This window comes from Chinchilla lanigera, unplaced genomic scaffold (assembly GCF_000276665.1).
Source record: "Chinchilla lanigera isolate Chin_1 unplaced genomic scaffold, ChiLan1.0 scaffold00087, whole genome shotgun sequence".
NCBI lineage: Eukaryota > Metazoa > Chordata > Mammalia > Rodentia > Chinchillidae > Chinchilla > Chinchilla lanigera.
The window spans coordinates 5,808,228-5,826,010 of record NW_004955488.1 but is presented as its reverse complement, the minus strand read 5'-3'; the positions used below and the strand labels follow the sequence as shown (position 1 = coordinate 5,826,010).

Genomic DNA, 17,783 nt, shown 5'->3' with positions numbered 1-17,783 from the left:
GGTATAAATGCACTCCTATACCACCAAAACCAAGCAAAAACAAACACCAGAGCCCTTTCAAATTAAGGCAGAGATTTCAATATGTGACTGTGGATGCAGGAGAAAGTCTGCTTTCTTTCAGCAATGGATAAGGTCCTGCAGAAAAGTAGGACAGTCCTACACAAGTTTCTTATCACTGCAAGGAAACATGTTCATATACAACCTTCACTAGATGTTTAATGAAAATCAATTACGAAGGGAGTTATCAGGAGTGACAGCTTTCTTATACAGTTGAGAGCTACTGCCTCTGGGAATTAGGCCCTGTGTTGGCTTTTCATTACTGTGACAAAATATCCAAAATAATCAACCTAAAAGAAGGAAAAGTTTATACTGGGTCACAGTTTCAGAGATTTTGGTCAACAGCCACCAGTTGCTTTGGGTTTGTGGCAACCCAGGACATCACAGCAGGAGTGGGTGGTGCAGGAAGCCTGTCCACCTCCTGGTGGTCAGGAAGCAAAGACAGAAGATGAGAAAAGGCCAGGGTCTCAAGGGTAATAAGAGAAATGTAATTCCCAACCTATTAGATGTCAGGTGTGCAGAGTTCGAGACCTCTGAAATCAAAGAATGAATTCCAAAGGAGAAAGGAGGTTAGGGGTAGGAAAGGTTTACTGAGAGAGAGCTCCTGATAGATAGCAGCGGTCCCGAATGGTTTGTTGCCAAGGCCCTTTGTTAGGGGTAATTTATACAGGAAGATCACACTGTGAGTACAACTGGATCAAACTACAATCCCTCTATAGGATTACAAGTACAGCTGCCTAGCTGACACTGACCCAATAGGGAAGCGAGTCATGCAGCACAGGTACATGGAAAGAACGAAGACATCTCTGCGAAGGGATGGGTCTGGATGCTCTGGTCACCCACCTGGGAGTTTCATGCCTCTCTGGACTTTCAGGACCAAGTTGTGCTAATCACGAAATAATCTCGAGTTACTGTTTATCCCTCAGGAATGTGGGCCTGGCCGTTGTACGGTATCTCTGCTTGAGGCCCAGCTGTCTACTGACGTGTTTCCAGCCACAATTCTGATGTCTTTACTTTTCACCGACTGTGCTGATAGCCCAGTCCCTCTCTGGCTGTGTATTAATTTCAGTCTGACACTAACATCTCTTTGCGGGTGGGCCCTGCAGAGGTAACTTCTTTCCACGAGGCCTCCACCTCCTACACGCTCCAAACAGCCGAACAGCACCAAGGCAAGGGCCCAAGCCTTCAACACGGGGGCCTCTCGGGAGATTTACCACCCAAACTACAGCCGCACTTACTATCCAGACAAACACCCACTTAACAGCAGAGAGAGGGGGATTCAAGTGGCTTGTTAGATGCACCGTCCACCGATCATGAATGTGTCTGAAATAGACATCTGCTTTACATTCATGTATTATTCTCTCTGTAATTGTTGTAAATGTACATTCATCTTCAACAAAGCACTACATCTTTAAATTCTTTACCAAGGCTATAAAGTTGAAAGTCTAATCATCAGTTTAAAAATCTTTCAGGAGAAGAAATACAAAGCACAGACAAAATAGTAGTACTGTATTTTGGTGCTGATAATCATACTAATGACTCTTATTGGTAAAGAATCACATGCATTTTAATGAATTTTTATTGGTAATGAATCCCATGTATATACGTTCTCATATGAAGGCAGGAATTTTCCTTACTGTATACCCAGTGCTGGGCATACAGTGACTGCTCAATAAATATTCACTGAGTAAATAAATGAATGTATCTGCTACAACAGCCTTGGAGTTTGCCAAGGCTGTTCATTAAAAAGCAAAGTGAAATACATTAAACCGTAGTCCTTCCATCATGGTTCTATGGGAAGCGGATGCAGGCTAATCTACTTTCATAGACCGGGCTCTAGATCAAAACCTTCAAGTATCGCTTGCTTGAACTATGTCACAGCTGTTCAGCTACTTTTTTTCTCCCTTGGCCTTACCTCCCTTCAAACCACCCTGCACACGGCAGCCAGGAAATTGTCTAATGTAGATTGTCTTAATGTAGATAGTCTAATGTAGATAGATCAGTATAGTCATTTTCCTCGCTCAAAATCAGAAACAATCCATGTTTAATCATGAAATTTAAGGTTCTCGCAGTAATTTATTACTCTTTGTTTTCTTGTAATTTATTATTATCCTACACTTCCATTAAACTGGACCACAGGCTATGCCAAATATGCTTTAAATTTCAATGCTTTTGATGTCATTCCCTCCTGGGGCTGTTCCTTCCTTCACCTCCTCCTCGCTCTTCCTAACAACGTTCCAAAGCTCCTATCAAATGTAAACAACCTCTACGAAGACTTCTCTAATAACCCCAACGTGACAGCATTTCGTATTTCTCGAAATCTCCACCCTCAGCCTCCGAGCAAGTCAGACCCACCTATTGCAAAAACTCATCCTGTATCTGCCTACCCTTTGCCTACTCATTTGGAACCCTGTGATCTCAAGTATTTCTAGCTAACAGGGAAACAGTACTGGACAAGGGCTCACAGCACAGTGTGCCGTGAAGCCGTGAGAAGCGTGACAGCTACATCACTATAGAGACAGGTACGACACGGCAGCCCCGCTAGGCTACCTGAAAACAACCAAACTGACAGTCCCAGTTCCTCTGAAGGTTACCTTTCCAACACATCATCCTGGCTAGAAGAGCAGCACCCACGGCCGCCCACAGCCTGCGCACAAGGAAGCAGGCTGGGCGTGCGTGCAGATAAAGAAGTCACATGGAAACTGAGTTCAGGTGAACTGAAGCAACAGAATGTAAAGCGGAGCACACAGCTGGAGACTTCAGTGACAGAGACTTCTCTGCAGCCTATGAATCTAGAAGGGAAAACTTCTACCGGGGAAAAATCTTTAGAACACCAGACAAACAGAAAAAAACCTCAGATTATGGAGTGGTCTCTAAAAAATTATCACCTCCCCGATTGTAAATGTTCTCATCAGCTTCCAAGGGTGCCTGTACTAGATCACAACTCTGATGTAATGAGACGGGATCTCACAATCTACACACACACGCGCACACACACTCTACACACTTTTCTAACAATACTTCAAGATTACTTATTGCCATTGGCAAGAAGAGTCCCTATCCATCTAGTTCCCCAGCTAAGAATGTTAAATACAGTAACAGTGACGGATCCAGGCCGGTGGCAGCAGGCCATAAGCCTAAAAATAATGGAACTCCAAAAGAGAGAACAACTTCTGGCAGAAAAGATCAAAGCCAGAGGTTCCTTTACTATACATAGGCCTGCCGTTTAATGTCTTTCTTTCCATTAATATGCGTCTGCAGCTCACAATTCCTCTGCTCAGCCTGGGGAGCTGGGGCAGGGACACAGTACATCTAACTCCTTTCCCAGCCCCTCTTCTTCCTTCCCTTCCCCCATCTCTTCTTGCTCCCTTTCCCTTTTGATGAAGACCCATGGCCCTGTTTCCTATTATCTTTTATTCTGCTCTGTATTTATATTTTGAGTTCCTCCTGTAAAAGTAACCATGCAATGCTGAAGCTTGTGTATCTGGTTTAACACGCAGTATCACTGTGGTCCCAAGCTTATCCATTTTCCTACAGATACCTGTAACTCAAACGTACCCTTCTTCACTTCAGAGCCATACTCCACTGAGGCCCGTGCATTGTACAAAAGACAACATGACACCTCTGCTATGATGGGAAAACACCTCATCATTTCACTGCTGCACAGTTTTGCTTTCAGGTCGGATTTTACTGCTGCAGACAAACGCTCCCTACGGTCTCAGTCACTTTCCTCACCACTGGACACAACACCCAACACCACAACCTGAAAGAGACATTCCTTCTAGCTCATGTTTCAGCACATGGCTGGCCAGCTGCAGGGCGGAGGGGCACAGAAGAGCGCAGCACGGAGAAGCTACGTATCTTGAGGCCACCAGGAAGCAGAGAGGGAGGGTATGGGGAGGGAGACCAACACGCTTCTCAGGCACAGCCTGGGTGTCTGCCTCTTCCGACCAGCCCACCCCACAGCAGGTCAGCTCTGGTCGGTCGCCTGCTAAAGTCCCATCTCTGAGCACAGGAGGCTTGGAGGGGACATGCAGATATAACCTGTAACACCAACAAACTAAGGCATCAAGAAAACCGTTACTTCCAATTCAGTAAAACTGGAGTATAGCAATAAACTTCACAGGTCTAAAACTACCTTTGAAAAATACATTTATGAAACTCCTAAACTGCAGCAAAATACACACAAAATTTACCACCTTAACTATTTTAAGTATAGATGCTCAAATTTTTCTATATATCTCAACAAATTTGTATCCCAATACTATGTTTTGGTTTTGTCAAAATGCAAATGATTCTAATCAGATAGGAATTAGATTGAAAAGATCAGCATGACTCTGCATAACTAAGAAAATGCTGCTTCATTCACTTCTAATTAAGGAAAGGAGCCAAAATGCTACTTCACACTACCTTCCACTGAAATTTCCTTTCTTCTTTCTTCTTTTTTTTCTCTCTTTCTTTTTTTTTTGGTGTTTTTTTTTGACACAGGGTTTCACTATGCAGTTTAAGCAGGCCTTGAACTCACTATGTACTCCAGGCTGGCCTCAAACTCACAGCGACCCTCCTGCCTCAGCCTCCTGAGTGCTGGAATTATAGGCGTGCGTCACCATGCCTGGCAGTTAATGATATTATAAACTTTTTCCGCTTAAATTAAATGTTATTTCCCTTGGTATCTGAGTATAAATGCTGAGAAAGATTGTGTATCTGTATCTAAAAGAAGCTTTGACGTCACTGGCCCCCTTCTGTGGATTACACAACAGACCGGTGCTCATTTTTTTTCACCAAGGAACAGTTTCATGGAGCTATGTTTTAAATCAGCAATTCTCAATTAAATGGTGATTTTTTTCCCATAATGAAAGATCTAGCAATGCCTGCAGACGTTTTTGGCTGGTAAGGCTGGTAAGAGGCTGCCTAGCACCCTACAAGCCATGGGACATTCCCTGCGCTCTGTCCCTGGCACCTGAACAAGGCTTGGCTTCTAGCAGGCACTCAGACATACCTGTTTATCTCCCGCACAGAGGAGAAAGGCTTGCTGTACACATAAGGAAAATGAGACACAGACCAGCCAGACATTTAGAGAACAGCAAAGCTCAGAAGCAAATTAATTCTTTCAACGAGGTCTAGCTTCTTCCATCTTCATCTTTTAGAACCAGTTTGTTAGTATTTATCAAAAGACTTTTAAAAGTCTGTAACTTTTGATTTAGAAATTCCAGTTTTAAAAACTGATCTCAGGAAGTTATCACACAATTGTATACTGATTATACATAGAGGAAGAATTTCCTCATTCAAAAAAGGGATAAATTTTAAGAAGAGCCCTATTTGGTTCGGTGGAAGATTAATTGTGCTACATTCATTCACTGGAACATTTTTAAAGATAAAAAGGCTACTTATTGATTAGAAAACGAATTCCAGATGTTAGCTGGACATGATAGCCTGTGATCCAGCTCCTCAGGAGGCGGAGGCAGGAGGACAATGAGTTTATGACAAGCCTGAGGGACTTAGCAAACCCTTTCTCAAAATAAAAATAAAAAAGGCTACTGATGTAGCTCCGTGGCAAAGTGTCCCTGGGTTCAATCCCTCGTATGAGGGGAGGGGGCAGATATAAAATGACAAAGGAAGAGATTATGTGATGAAGTAACAGGTACAACAGGATCCCATTATGAATACACATATTTCCATGGGAAATAAGAAGGATGAACACCAAGATATTAGTGATAATTTTTTTCTAGGTGGTGTTAGCTGCACTGATTTTTTTTTTTTTTTTGGCTTATGCTTATTTTTGCCCTTCTTAAAACTATTATATGATTTGAGTATCAGGAGGAGGTAGAAAAAAGAGGCTATCAAAAATCTGTTACAAAAAAATTTTAGAAACATGAATTAAGCTGGGCGTGGTGGTGCACACCTGTAATCCCAGCACTTAGGAGGCTGAGGCAGGGGCATCGTTGTGAGTTCGAGACCAACCTGATCTACAAAGTGAGCTTAAGGCCAGCCTGAACTGCATATCCAGACCCTGTCTCAAACAGACCAAAAAAAACCAAAATGAATTTTAAAAAATTTACTATAGCAACCCAGTTTTTGAAAAAGAACAAGAAACTATAAATTCACCAAACAGGACAAATGACTTTTGTAAACACAGGGGTACCATCCTAATATCTTTGTTTCAGAGACAAAGATTTATTTTTTTTAAACTGCTTTACCCCTGAAGAGGGATTTCTGAATACCACAGCAGCATCGAGCACTCTCTATATCTTAATAAAACTTCAACACCAGGAAAGCAGCACTAAGACGCTAAGTGTAACAGAGTGACAGGGAATCTATTACTTTCTCTACCACTCTGCAAACAGAAGATTAGGTATTAAACCAATCTCCAAGGTCCAGCTTTAAGCCGTCAATGATCTGAGTAAAACAGACTCTTCCAGGCCTATTTATAAAAATGTTCTGTGAGACATCTGTTCTGCTCACTCAGGTAACACTTCAGTTTCTGTGATTTCAAGGAAAGCATTACTTATTCAAAATACTCTTTTTTGGTGGAACTGGGGATTGAACCCAGGGTACTGCACATACTAGGCACATGCTCCACCACCGAGCTACATTCGCAGCTCTTTTGTTTTGAGACAGTGTCTCATTAAGTTGCCCGGGTGGGCCTCAAATTTGTGATCCTCCTGCATCAGCCTCCCTCACCCGTATTTAGGAATACAGATGTGTAACACTGCACTTGGCTAATTATTGGAAATACCTTATTCTCAACTGTACTCATCACATGAAGCTTTAACCTAAGTTCACTGAGAACTTGGAGGTTTTGTAAATGTCTCTATTAGCCTACTAAAAAACATGACCTATCTACACAGTATCTGGCAACGAGCCACTTAAAAGTTTCCTAAGAACAATTCATTTGATGTACAATGAAACTTTACCATGGTCATACCGAATTTTAAGTTTAACAGATCTGTAACTGTACTTTGTGCTTGTATTAGGTTAGATCACTCGCATTTAACGAGTAGAAGTATTTTTTAAAATTCTATTAAAATAAAAGGTTCAAGAGAGTAAACCTGATGATTGTTTCACTCCTAACTAGCTTTTAAAAATACTTTTCATCTATATCATCTTCTCAAATACCTGTCATACCTTATGAAAAACGTATTTATCAAAAGTAAGAGTCTTTATCTAGGCATAGTGATACATGCCTATAATCCTAGCACTCTGGAGACTGAGGCAGGAGGATCATTGAGAGTTTGAGGCCAGTTTGGGCTACATATCATCGAGGTCAAGCCCAGCCTGGAATAAAAAGCAAGACCCTGTCTCAAAATCAAACAAATACAGAGGGGTTTTCTCTTTCTCATAGCATCGCTGCCTCTTTACCTCTCCCCGGACTTTTTCACTCTCCTTTGACAAACCGTGTGTGAACTGATTTTTTTCCTCACAAAATCCAAAACCTACTGGCAAATATCTGCTCAGGAAACACTTTTTTAACATTAAAAAAAACCCTGAGCCCATACTTTGGGGACTACCAACCGTTAACCTCTGATTGGAAGACTAACTGTCATGAAGGAGCACAGACATGGATCCGTCAGACCCACATTTATTCTCCAGAATACTTGCAGAGTTTACAAACAAAAACAAGATTTTGCCAAATGCTTCTGTTTGGGGACCAAATTGTTTGGAAACAAAAGCATTTTTGAATCCATACGACTGTACATCAATTGATTTTTATTCAGAGCCTAAAACACTTTTTGTCATTTTGCAGCATGACCATGGGCGTGTCACATCCATGTTTATTCTTTAAAAGTATTTCTCTTGATGAATTATTAATTTTAATTTTATGAGTTTTATTATATCAAACAATGAGTGCTTAAAAGGGAAAAAAATCACAAAAATAAGCTACTGCATTTTTAATATTTATTGAAAACAGCCTCAAAATTTTCAACACTTTTTTTGTGTACTAAGTCTAAAAAATGAACAAAAATAAATTCCTATATGAACTACAATGAAAACATCAATAGCATTCTACAAAACAAAAACCTGTACTTCAATTATCAAACCTAAGGCAGTCTTCACACATGACAGCAGCACACTCCACACACATATCTCTCATACTGACAGCACCTGTGCTCTGTTTTCCTGATCTTTTTGTAGGACATACTCGACATCTCAGTATTCTCGCTGTTTTGTCAGGAGGTTCTTAGAATATACAGTGCACAGTGAACAAAAACATAAAATATCAATAAAATAGTATTACATTCTTAATATGTACTGAACATTCAGAATAAACAACATTTTCACATCAGCTGTGTACTTGCTTACAAAACCTAAAAGGTAACATCAGAAATAAATTCCTGTATGAACTACAATGAAAATACCAATGGAACGTTACCTTGAAAATAAGCTTTGCTTCAACTGTCACACCCAAAGCAGTCTTCACACATGGCAGCTGCATGTTCTCTACCTGAGTACCACACCCAGCACATATGTTTTGTTTTCCTGTACTTTCTTATGGGGCACAGCTGACATCTTTTTTGTTTTCCTGTTATTGCAGTAGGTCTTTGTGATGTTGCGCCTGCCTGTTCACCTATCAGCTCATCACTGTGCTCCACAATTTTCTTATGTAGTTTTGTCTACTGGACCCTCAGAGATGCTCAGGTAAACACAGACAAAACAAAGTTACATGGATCATAAGGTGGGTAAAAATCCCATTTTGCCACTTTTGCACACGTTCACAAATCTTGTTGTTCATCATAATAAGTGGATATAGACACAGATTGCTTCCTATATCCTTCAGAGAAAGGTACTGAGATGCACATACAGCTACTGTTACACTGAAGTAAAAATTTACAGTAGAAAACCAAGGGATGGGACTGCTGGACCCAGTCATATGTTCCTCGGGTATTAACATTCAGTAAATTATTTCTAAGTGATCAGAGGTCTTTCTAGGACTTAGTTTATTTTATGATACAGGGAATTTGGACAAGAGTAAGATTCCTTCCCAACCTTTAAATTAACGTATTTTTAAGAAACTACTCATTAAGCCATTAGCATGTATCAAGAGCCATCCTAACGGGGCTGGGGGTAACTCAGTGGTATAGCATGTGTTCACCATGCATGAAGACTGGGGTTCAGTCCTAGCACTAAAACAGAACAAAATAAAAAAATCATAGTAATGGCTTTAATTACTTATAAAAATAAGTGAACTTGGGAAAAGGAGGCAAGAATTAATAACCCCTATCAAGTATTCTTCTTTTAAAAATGAGGAGATATGAGACAGTTTAATTTATAGCGTCTTAAAACTAAAAAGTCCTCCTTTCTCCGATCCAGGGTCCAAGAGAAACAGTGACAAAAATCAGTCACAAAGCCATATATATATATTTGTGTAGATTACTACAAATTTATCAGAAAAAGACAAGCAATATAACAGAAAAGTGGCCAAAGACCTAAAGCAAGAATTCAAAACAAACATATGAAAAGTATTGTCTCATTTGCAATCAAGGAAGAGATAGTTAAAATGTAATAAGCTGCCCTAAGAGGGAACCACTCACACTTTCCAAGCTGGAAATACTAAAATCCCTGATAATACCGTATGTTGCAGGGGATATAGAGTCGTTTTGATCATAAGAATATTTTTGGTGTATACTTTGGAAGATAGTTTGACATTGCCCAGTAAAGTTCAAGAAGCACATGCTTTATGAATCAGCAATTTCATTCCTAAAGAAATAACATGCTTATATGTTGTCTTGGTTACATTTCTGTAATTGCTGGGACAAAATACCTGACATCCAATATTAAGGAAGGAAAGGTTTATTTAGCTCACAGTTTGTGGAGATTTCAGTCCATATTTGGCTGGCTCTAAGGCAGGGTGGCACAAGGCACAGGGCAGCCTTTCATGGCGGTGGAAAACAGCAAAAGCAACAACAGCAAAGAGGAGGAAGGGTGGCCAGCAGCCTCTTCCCCTCCCTTACACTGTATGCAAACTATCCGCCCCAGGGCGGATGTAGCACTCACACCCATAATCCCCACATTAGACCATGGACCAATCATAAACTCTAGAAGCCCGTCCATGACTGCGTGAGGCTTTGCCGTGACATGCAGACACAAACCGTAACATATGTACATACAAAAGTGCTCATCGTAGCACTTCATATAATAGTTTAAGCTTGTATATAACTCAAGGCTTAACAGCAGAATGGATAAATTGAGGAACTGGTATATACACAATAGAGTACTACAAAACAACCTGAACAAACTATAACTACATACAGTCTGACATTTTTATAAACAAAATACTGACAATAAAAGCAAAATTTAAAATAATATTATGTGTCATATCATTTGTAATAGAGGAAATCGAGTCACATTGTTTAGAGATACATGCAGAGATGGTAAAGCTGCTCTTTAGATACAATGAGGGCTGGTTATGTAGTTCAGAAGGAAAATGTTTGACTCGTCTACTCAAGCCCTGGGTTCACCCACCTCTGCCAAAAACGAATAAATAAAATTTTAAGTTTTGAAGAGGTATTGAAATGGCTATCTCTGAAGGGGAGAGAAGTGATTCTTGTTTGGAGTGGTTATGATGGGGTGCAGTATCTGGAGTGCAGACCTTACTGTATTTCCTAAACTGGTTAGTGTTACCTGGTTGTTAATCTTACATTTAAAATGTGTACATACAGCTGTCTATTTAAACTGCACACTTACCCAACTCCTGGCATACACCAAACTGTCAATAAAGACAACTAATACTTACTGAAGAGGATACTGTTCTGACTACTATGACTTCTCCTGACACTATTTTGAAAGCCACTGTAATTCAATTGGTCACTCATATATAGCTCTATTTATTTTCTTTAGAAGCCACTTTGAACATACCTAAGTATAGTACAACTATTGATAATCTCCTATGACTTTTATCTGTAACTCACTATTATTTGTCTGTTTTCCTAAGAAACTATCTTGTAGATAACAATATGTAAAACAACCACTGATAATTTCCTACCACATTGTCTGTAATTTGGTAAGCTCCCCCTATTACGTTATCCTTCTTTTTCTCTTTAAAATAAAAAATAATAATAATAAAATTTAAAAAAAAGAAAGCCACTGTACTACTTTCTACTCTGTGGATTATTTGTGCCCCCTGGAAATACCACCTAAGGGAGAACATAAAGAAAAATGCCCATATGTGAAGTAAAGCTGCTTTATTTGTGTTATTTTTCCTCCAGTTTTCTCATTCTAATATCTCTAAATATATCTTCTGTCTTATATATTCTGCAACATTTTGATTGCAAAGTTTTGATAGGAACTGAAGTTTTACTCTACATGATTTTTCTCTCAGCAAGGACCTCACTGTTGGCAGCAGGAGTCTTGAATCTCTGCAGGTTGAGAAGATTAATGTATGAGTTGTGAACTGGGTTTAACCAAAACTACTGTGAAAGGGAAAATAGTAAAGGAGAAGTGAGAGATACCTCACTGTTCACATATACTGTCTTGGTTTTCTAAGGACCCTGATGCAAAAACCCCATTCTGAGGTAATGGCTGTGGCCCATTTTCACAGTGGATAACTTAAGGAAATTATTCACATGCAAAGCTACACAAAAAAATCACTACATCAAAATGCTTATTGTATTTTAAAGAGGAAATATGTCTTTTGTTTAAGGGAGAAAATACATGATGTTTTAAAAGTAGATAAGCATCACAGTCAGGTACAATAACAAGGCATTATATAAACGCTTGAAATTTTCAATTTTTAAAAACAAAAGATAATACCTACTCATTTAAAAATTCTTTATAAACAAATTTATGGTATTCCACTTGCAATTTCTTACTTATCACATTAAAAAGAAAGTTATCAGCAAAAAATAAAAGCTGGTCAAGTCATCAGGTTATAAACACAAATTTAATCACCTCTTTTAAAAAATATTACAATATTTAACACATAAATTTAATTTGGGGAAAAGTAAGAATTTAATCCAATAAACTGTTACTTTAATAACAATAGTGATAGTCAAAGAAATTTAACTACAAAGCATTTTTTAAAAAAAATATTTCAAAGAATTCCACATAGCTGGACAAATTTGTAGTCTTTAGTACTTAATCTTACTTAGTAAGAAGTAATGGTGTATTAATCTTTCTGTATGACCTTGGAATCAACACAAACAGAAATTACGAAATGAAAACAAAAAAATCAGATCAATCCACATGTACTTAGCCTAAGCATCACCAGAAACTTAGGGAAATACAGTAACACAAGGTAAGAAATAATACAATTAAGTACATGAAGACATCACCAGCATTTTGAGGAAAGGAGAAAACCTCTATTAATTGGACTGTCCAGAGGGGCTTTATGGAAAAGATGAAATGAAGTTTTAGGTAAGAGATGGAGAAAGAAAAAATATTCTTGGCCACACAAGTGAAAGAACCCAGAAAACACAGTTGGGTGACGGCAGACAAGTCTAAGTGGTGTGAGGTATAAGGCGGCAACGTTAGAAGCAGAGGGCCGGTCAGGTGCAGGATAGGATGGTTTCGCCTACCACACTAACCACTGGGAGAGCCTTAGGATACTTAGTGTGTCTGTGATGTTGGAAGTTAGCAATTCTTTGGGGACAGAAATCATTCCAATAAATGACAGAAAGAACTAGTATATGCAGTATATGCTTCTGTTGTGTACTATAAAGGGATGTACTTCATAATTTATGCCTTAATAGAGTTGATTTTAAAATTTTTCAAAAACTAAAACCAAGAATGCTAACTTTATTGATGAAAAAAATTTTCTTCTTTTCATTTTTTGAGACAGAGTCTTACTAAGTATTGCAAGCTGGCCCTGAACTCGCAGCAATCCTCCCACCTCAGCCTCCCAAGTGCTGGGATTACAGGCATGTGGCACCACGCCCAGCCTGATAATTCGACTGTGCTTCAATGCTTGTATGATGAAATGCATTCAAAACCAATCTATCATGGTTATATAAATTGTTCCTTTGCAAAAAGTACGATGTTCTCCATACCTCTGGCTTGTTGCCTATCAGATGTATTCTGAATATGACTGTCAAGATAATCTTCCCAAAACCCCCTCTGGATTAGATGCATCAGCTGAAGTGCTATGCACAGCCTTTCCTTCCAAAAGTGAATAAACATCTACAATTTGAGTTTAACCTGCCATTCTATCCTTATTTTTCACATCTTCTCATACTCAAACAAATACCTTTCTTCAAAATCATTTCTAAAACATACTTTACTCCCAAATTCATTACTTGGTTTCAGGCTATTTCTCAAAGTAATGCATTTCTGCCATCTACCTTTACCCTGCTTACATTTCAAGATCTAGCTCAATGTTATAAAGCACGAGGTCTCTTCTGAAAGATCCTTCAGGTACAACTTCTTCATTCTCTAAATTTCCACTGAAAACTGACTGGGCATTGAAGCTAGTAAGTAACACCATCTTCATGTCATTTGTAAGAGTTACCCATCCTTGAGGACCTCAGACGATCCATACCCACACATTCGTAACCCATTACAACCCATATAGGACAAGCTAGATGGATAGGCTTAACACACAGTATTTACTCAACATTTGTTACATGGATCATTATTTGCACATCAAGGACATCCGGGTCATTAATAGTAGTATAGAAATAACATGGCAATCTTAATAATACATTTTTAAAAGTTATTTTACCTTTTCAGTTGTAAGCGGTTTTGTAAGCTTTTCTGGCTCCTTCTCTCTCTTTTTCTCTTCCTTTTTCTTCTCCTTTTCTTTCTAAAAAGCAGCCCAAAGTTTTAGTGAGTTTACTTTTAAAACATGACAACTTTTTGTAAATTGATATCACTGGGGATTGAACCCAGGGCCTGCATACTGAGCTATTTTGAGACAGACTCTCAGTAAGTATCTAAATTGCTCCAGCAGGGTTTAAACTTTTAATCCTCAATCTCAGATTCCCACAGTACTGAGATTACTAGTGCATACCACCGTGCCTGGCTGCCACCCTTTAATTAATTTCTACTTTATTAGTTTTAATTATCATTTGAAAAAGGCGTAAGTATTCCACAAAAACAATGCTATTAAAATATAAACATGAACAAAGCAAATTTATATTCTCATTGAGTTTACATATCCATGACACAAAGTTACATGTTGATGTCAGAATATAGAAAAATTAAGAAATAAGACAACTTAGAATTTCTTTGCTATTTAAGGTCTGTGTTTGTTTTAAGCAAAAGAGAACTCCATACAATAAATTCTCACTACAACTTTACATAGGTTATGCTTCTTTATGGCAAACATAATGTTAATTCTGAAGCAGAAGAAAAACCAAACTAACTGATATAATTATTTCCTTATCACATGGATGAAGACAAATTAGAACAGGTAAACAAAAAACATAACATCACTTTAATTTTCTAAAACATCACAAAACATATATTCAGGTCATTATGAGTTAAAGGAGGAAAAGTAATTTTCTAATGAAGAAGGCATCAAAGCCAATGCATAGAGACTAGACTCAGCTGACTAGTCTAACTAAGGCAGTTGAAGTAACCATAATGACATGATGTTCACAGTTTGCATCTCTAAGGACAAGACAGGATATAACACTGAAACCCCAAACATAAAAGGCCACAGAGGAGAAAAAGTGAAAAAAAAGTGTCCCAATAGCAAAGTGAAAAGAAGATTAAACAAAGAGCACTTCCTGGCATTTGGAGGGAAGAGATGACTAGAAAGATAGAATGTGGATGGAAATCCAACGGGTACTAATCTAGCTCTTAGACTCCTGCAGCAAGCGTGAAAAGCTAAACAGCCAAACCCAGGAAAGACAGCATAATACACACATGGAACTTAAGTCAAAATACCAAAAGCCTGACTCTCTTTTTTTTTGTCTTTTTGAGACAGGGTCTTGCTATGCATTTCAGGCTGGCCTTGAGCTCACTTTGTAGCTCACGCTGGTCTCAAACTCGCAATGATCCTCCTGCCTTGGCCTCCCGTGTGCTGGGATTACAGGTGTGCGCCACCACGCCCTGCCCTGACTCTCAACTGGGCCTTTACATTGGTGTTTGAGCTCTGCACAGGTGCAGTATGGTAGCCAATGAGTTTTATCCGAAGTGTGATTATTGCTAATTAGGTCACTGAAAAGAAAAATTTGTGCTAATACTGTTTTTTCTCTTTAAAATAAAAAAAATGGTATTTGATATAACCTCCGTCAGACTGTATTTGCCATATGTAAGTCAGGAAAGATAATAATTCTTAGGCTTTAAGGTTGAAAGAAATACTGAAAGTTCAAAGGCTTTGCAATCATTTATGTAAAAAGCAAAATCAGCAAAGCTACACTGTTGGTATAATATGTATACCATATAAAACTATGAAGAAAAGCAAAGGAATGACAAAGATGGTAAGGTCAGCATGTTAATTACCTTAAGGAAAGGGGTTTCAGCTATAAAGAGAGGGTACCATGAGAGCTTTGGAATGCTAACAATTTCACTTTATACAATGAAAACAGTGACAGTTCTACTCATTAAATTAGGTGCATATTTAACGTGCATTTCAGTGTTAAAAACTTCAAAAATAGAACTCTGAAAACTGTAAAGCACTACACAAATATAACAAAGTAAAATTTTTGTATCTTCTGCATGATATTAAAAGGGGGGAAGAAAAACCTTGATCTTGGCCCCAAACTTTAAAAGAAATTCATAGCAAAGACATTTCTGGCAATATCTTCATTTCCAAGTTTAAGAACAGCAGAAAAAATTCTAAAGCACTTCCATTAATGTTTGCTGTTGTTGGTGATTAATAAAAAGCAATTAAGTGTAGCAACTGACACATCAGTGAGAATATCTGTTATACTCAAATAGTGTAGGTATATAGCTGTGTAGCAAAAGGAGAGAGTAACGGGCAGAATTTCTACAACTGGGATAAAAGACAGCTTATATATAAGGCTCCTTGTACTGTACTTAGATTCTCTCAAAACATTTGTTTCAGTACTGCTTTTCAGGAGCGAAATGAAAAGTTAACAGAAAGCTGAACTCTTTGAATACCTCAAGTGTTAAAACCTAAAGAGCAATCTACCACATAGCCATATTTCAAAACTGGCATTTTGTCATGAACTTTAAGAATACTAACACAGTCTAGCACAGACCGAAGATCTTCTAGAAAGTTTGGTGTGTTCTCAAAAATACATTTTTCTAGGTGCCTGGATAAGACTGGAATAAAGATATGCACCTTTAAAGATAACTAGAAACACTACAACATGTGATTCAACTGTTATAGGCAGCTGAGTTAGACAGAAATATTACAGGCAGTCAGACAGGGCCAGGCCCTCGAAGGAGCCAGTATGGATGACAAGATACCTTACAAATGGAGAGGTGGCACTTGCTTCTGGCCAGATCTCAAGACTAAAGATTAAACAAACACACCCTCTTACCTCCCAAGGGATGGACCTCAGGGATTGACATTCTAAATAGGTAGCAATCACCTTCAAGAGTCCTTGACCCACCCCTTACTGGAAAAGCCAGTTCTGTATTCATGCCCACTTGCTACTGTGACTCAATTCCCCATTTGAGCCTGGTTTAATCAACTTTACCTGAACAATCCTCATTGGCTGACCATAGTTTTGTCCATTTTCCCCTACTATGGACCTACCTCACCTCATAGTTTTGCTCTATAAAAGTCCCTAGAAAAGACAGAGTCTTGGGTAACCCACTCGGGCCCCACTTCTGTCCCTCTCTTGGACAGAAGCTTTCTTTCCCTCAATAAATATATTCCGTTTTTAACCTCCGTTGTTCCTAAAATTCATTCTTCGATTTTAGAGAACATGAACTCGTCCCAGATATCATTCAGGTTGGGAGTTTTTATTTTCCTGTAACACAACCAGGGCCAAATCAAATCTGCCTACCTAAAACAACACTACAGTGTCACTTATCAAGGGCTTCCTCACTGTTCAGTTTCATGTTTTCAAAAGCTGCCTGAAATAACTACTGATTTTACTGTCTTCTTACAAGCAAAGAAACAAAACCCTTGGTAAGTGATGCCCACATCAGCACAGCTAACCAATCAGTCCCCCTTTCCCCCTTTTGGCTGACTGCACACCCCACGTCTTTGAGTCTTGCTGCCCACCAGGTCCAGGGGAGCCTCACCATTACCTACTGAACACTCACGATATTCCGGGTACTGCTGGGAGTCATTCAAGCCTACTGGCAACTTTATGAGGTGATTAATTATTATCCTTACTTTGTATAAATGAAGAATAAATGAGATGCACAAAAATCGTTTATGTATGATAAAATATTTTTTAGATTAGTAAAATTTCTTGCGGAAAACAACACAACAGAATATTCTCACTAGTATGCTGGAGATAAGCTGCTCCATATCCTCCTAAAGCTATTAATGCCATGGCTGGGATGTCTGTACCCACCCCAAAATCCTTATGTGGAAACAAAACATCCACTGTGAGGGCTGTAGGAGGTAGGGTCTTTGGCGGGTGACTAGGTCTGCAGGGTGGAGTCCTTACAACAGAGATTCCAGACAGTTCCCTTGCCTGTTGCCACCCTATGAGATCACAGAGCAAAGGGCCATTCTGTGAATAAACAGGTCTTTGCAAGACACAGAATGCAGGGAGTCTTGACCTTGAACTTTCACCTGCCAGACTTCCTAACCTCCGAGATTAGTGAGCACACATGAGATCACCAAAAATAAATCAAACTTGTTAGCTTCATGAAATAGAGAACATGACACTGAAATTTCAGCTGCTCTCTGCTCAGAC

The 17,783-nt window shown here is 38.9% G+C and overlaps 1 protein-coding gene across 9 annotated transcripts in view; it reads right to left on the bottom strand.

Moving 5' to 3' along the window:
• Positions 1-17,783, bottom strand: part of Smap1 (small ArfGAP 1) — a 108,202-nt gene that overhangs the window by 40,873 nt on the left and 49,546 nt on the right. For all 9 annotated transcript variants that reach the window (XM_013504423.1, XM_013504424.1, XM_013504425.1 and 6 more), the window contains one exon: positions 13,712-13,792. In XM_013504423.1, the coding sequence (XP_013359877.1) occupies positions 13,712-13,792 (81 nt within the window). The remainder of the gene's footprint in view (positions 1-13,711; positions 13,793-17,783) is intronic.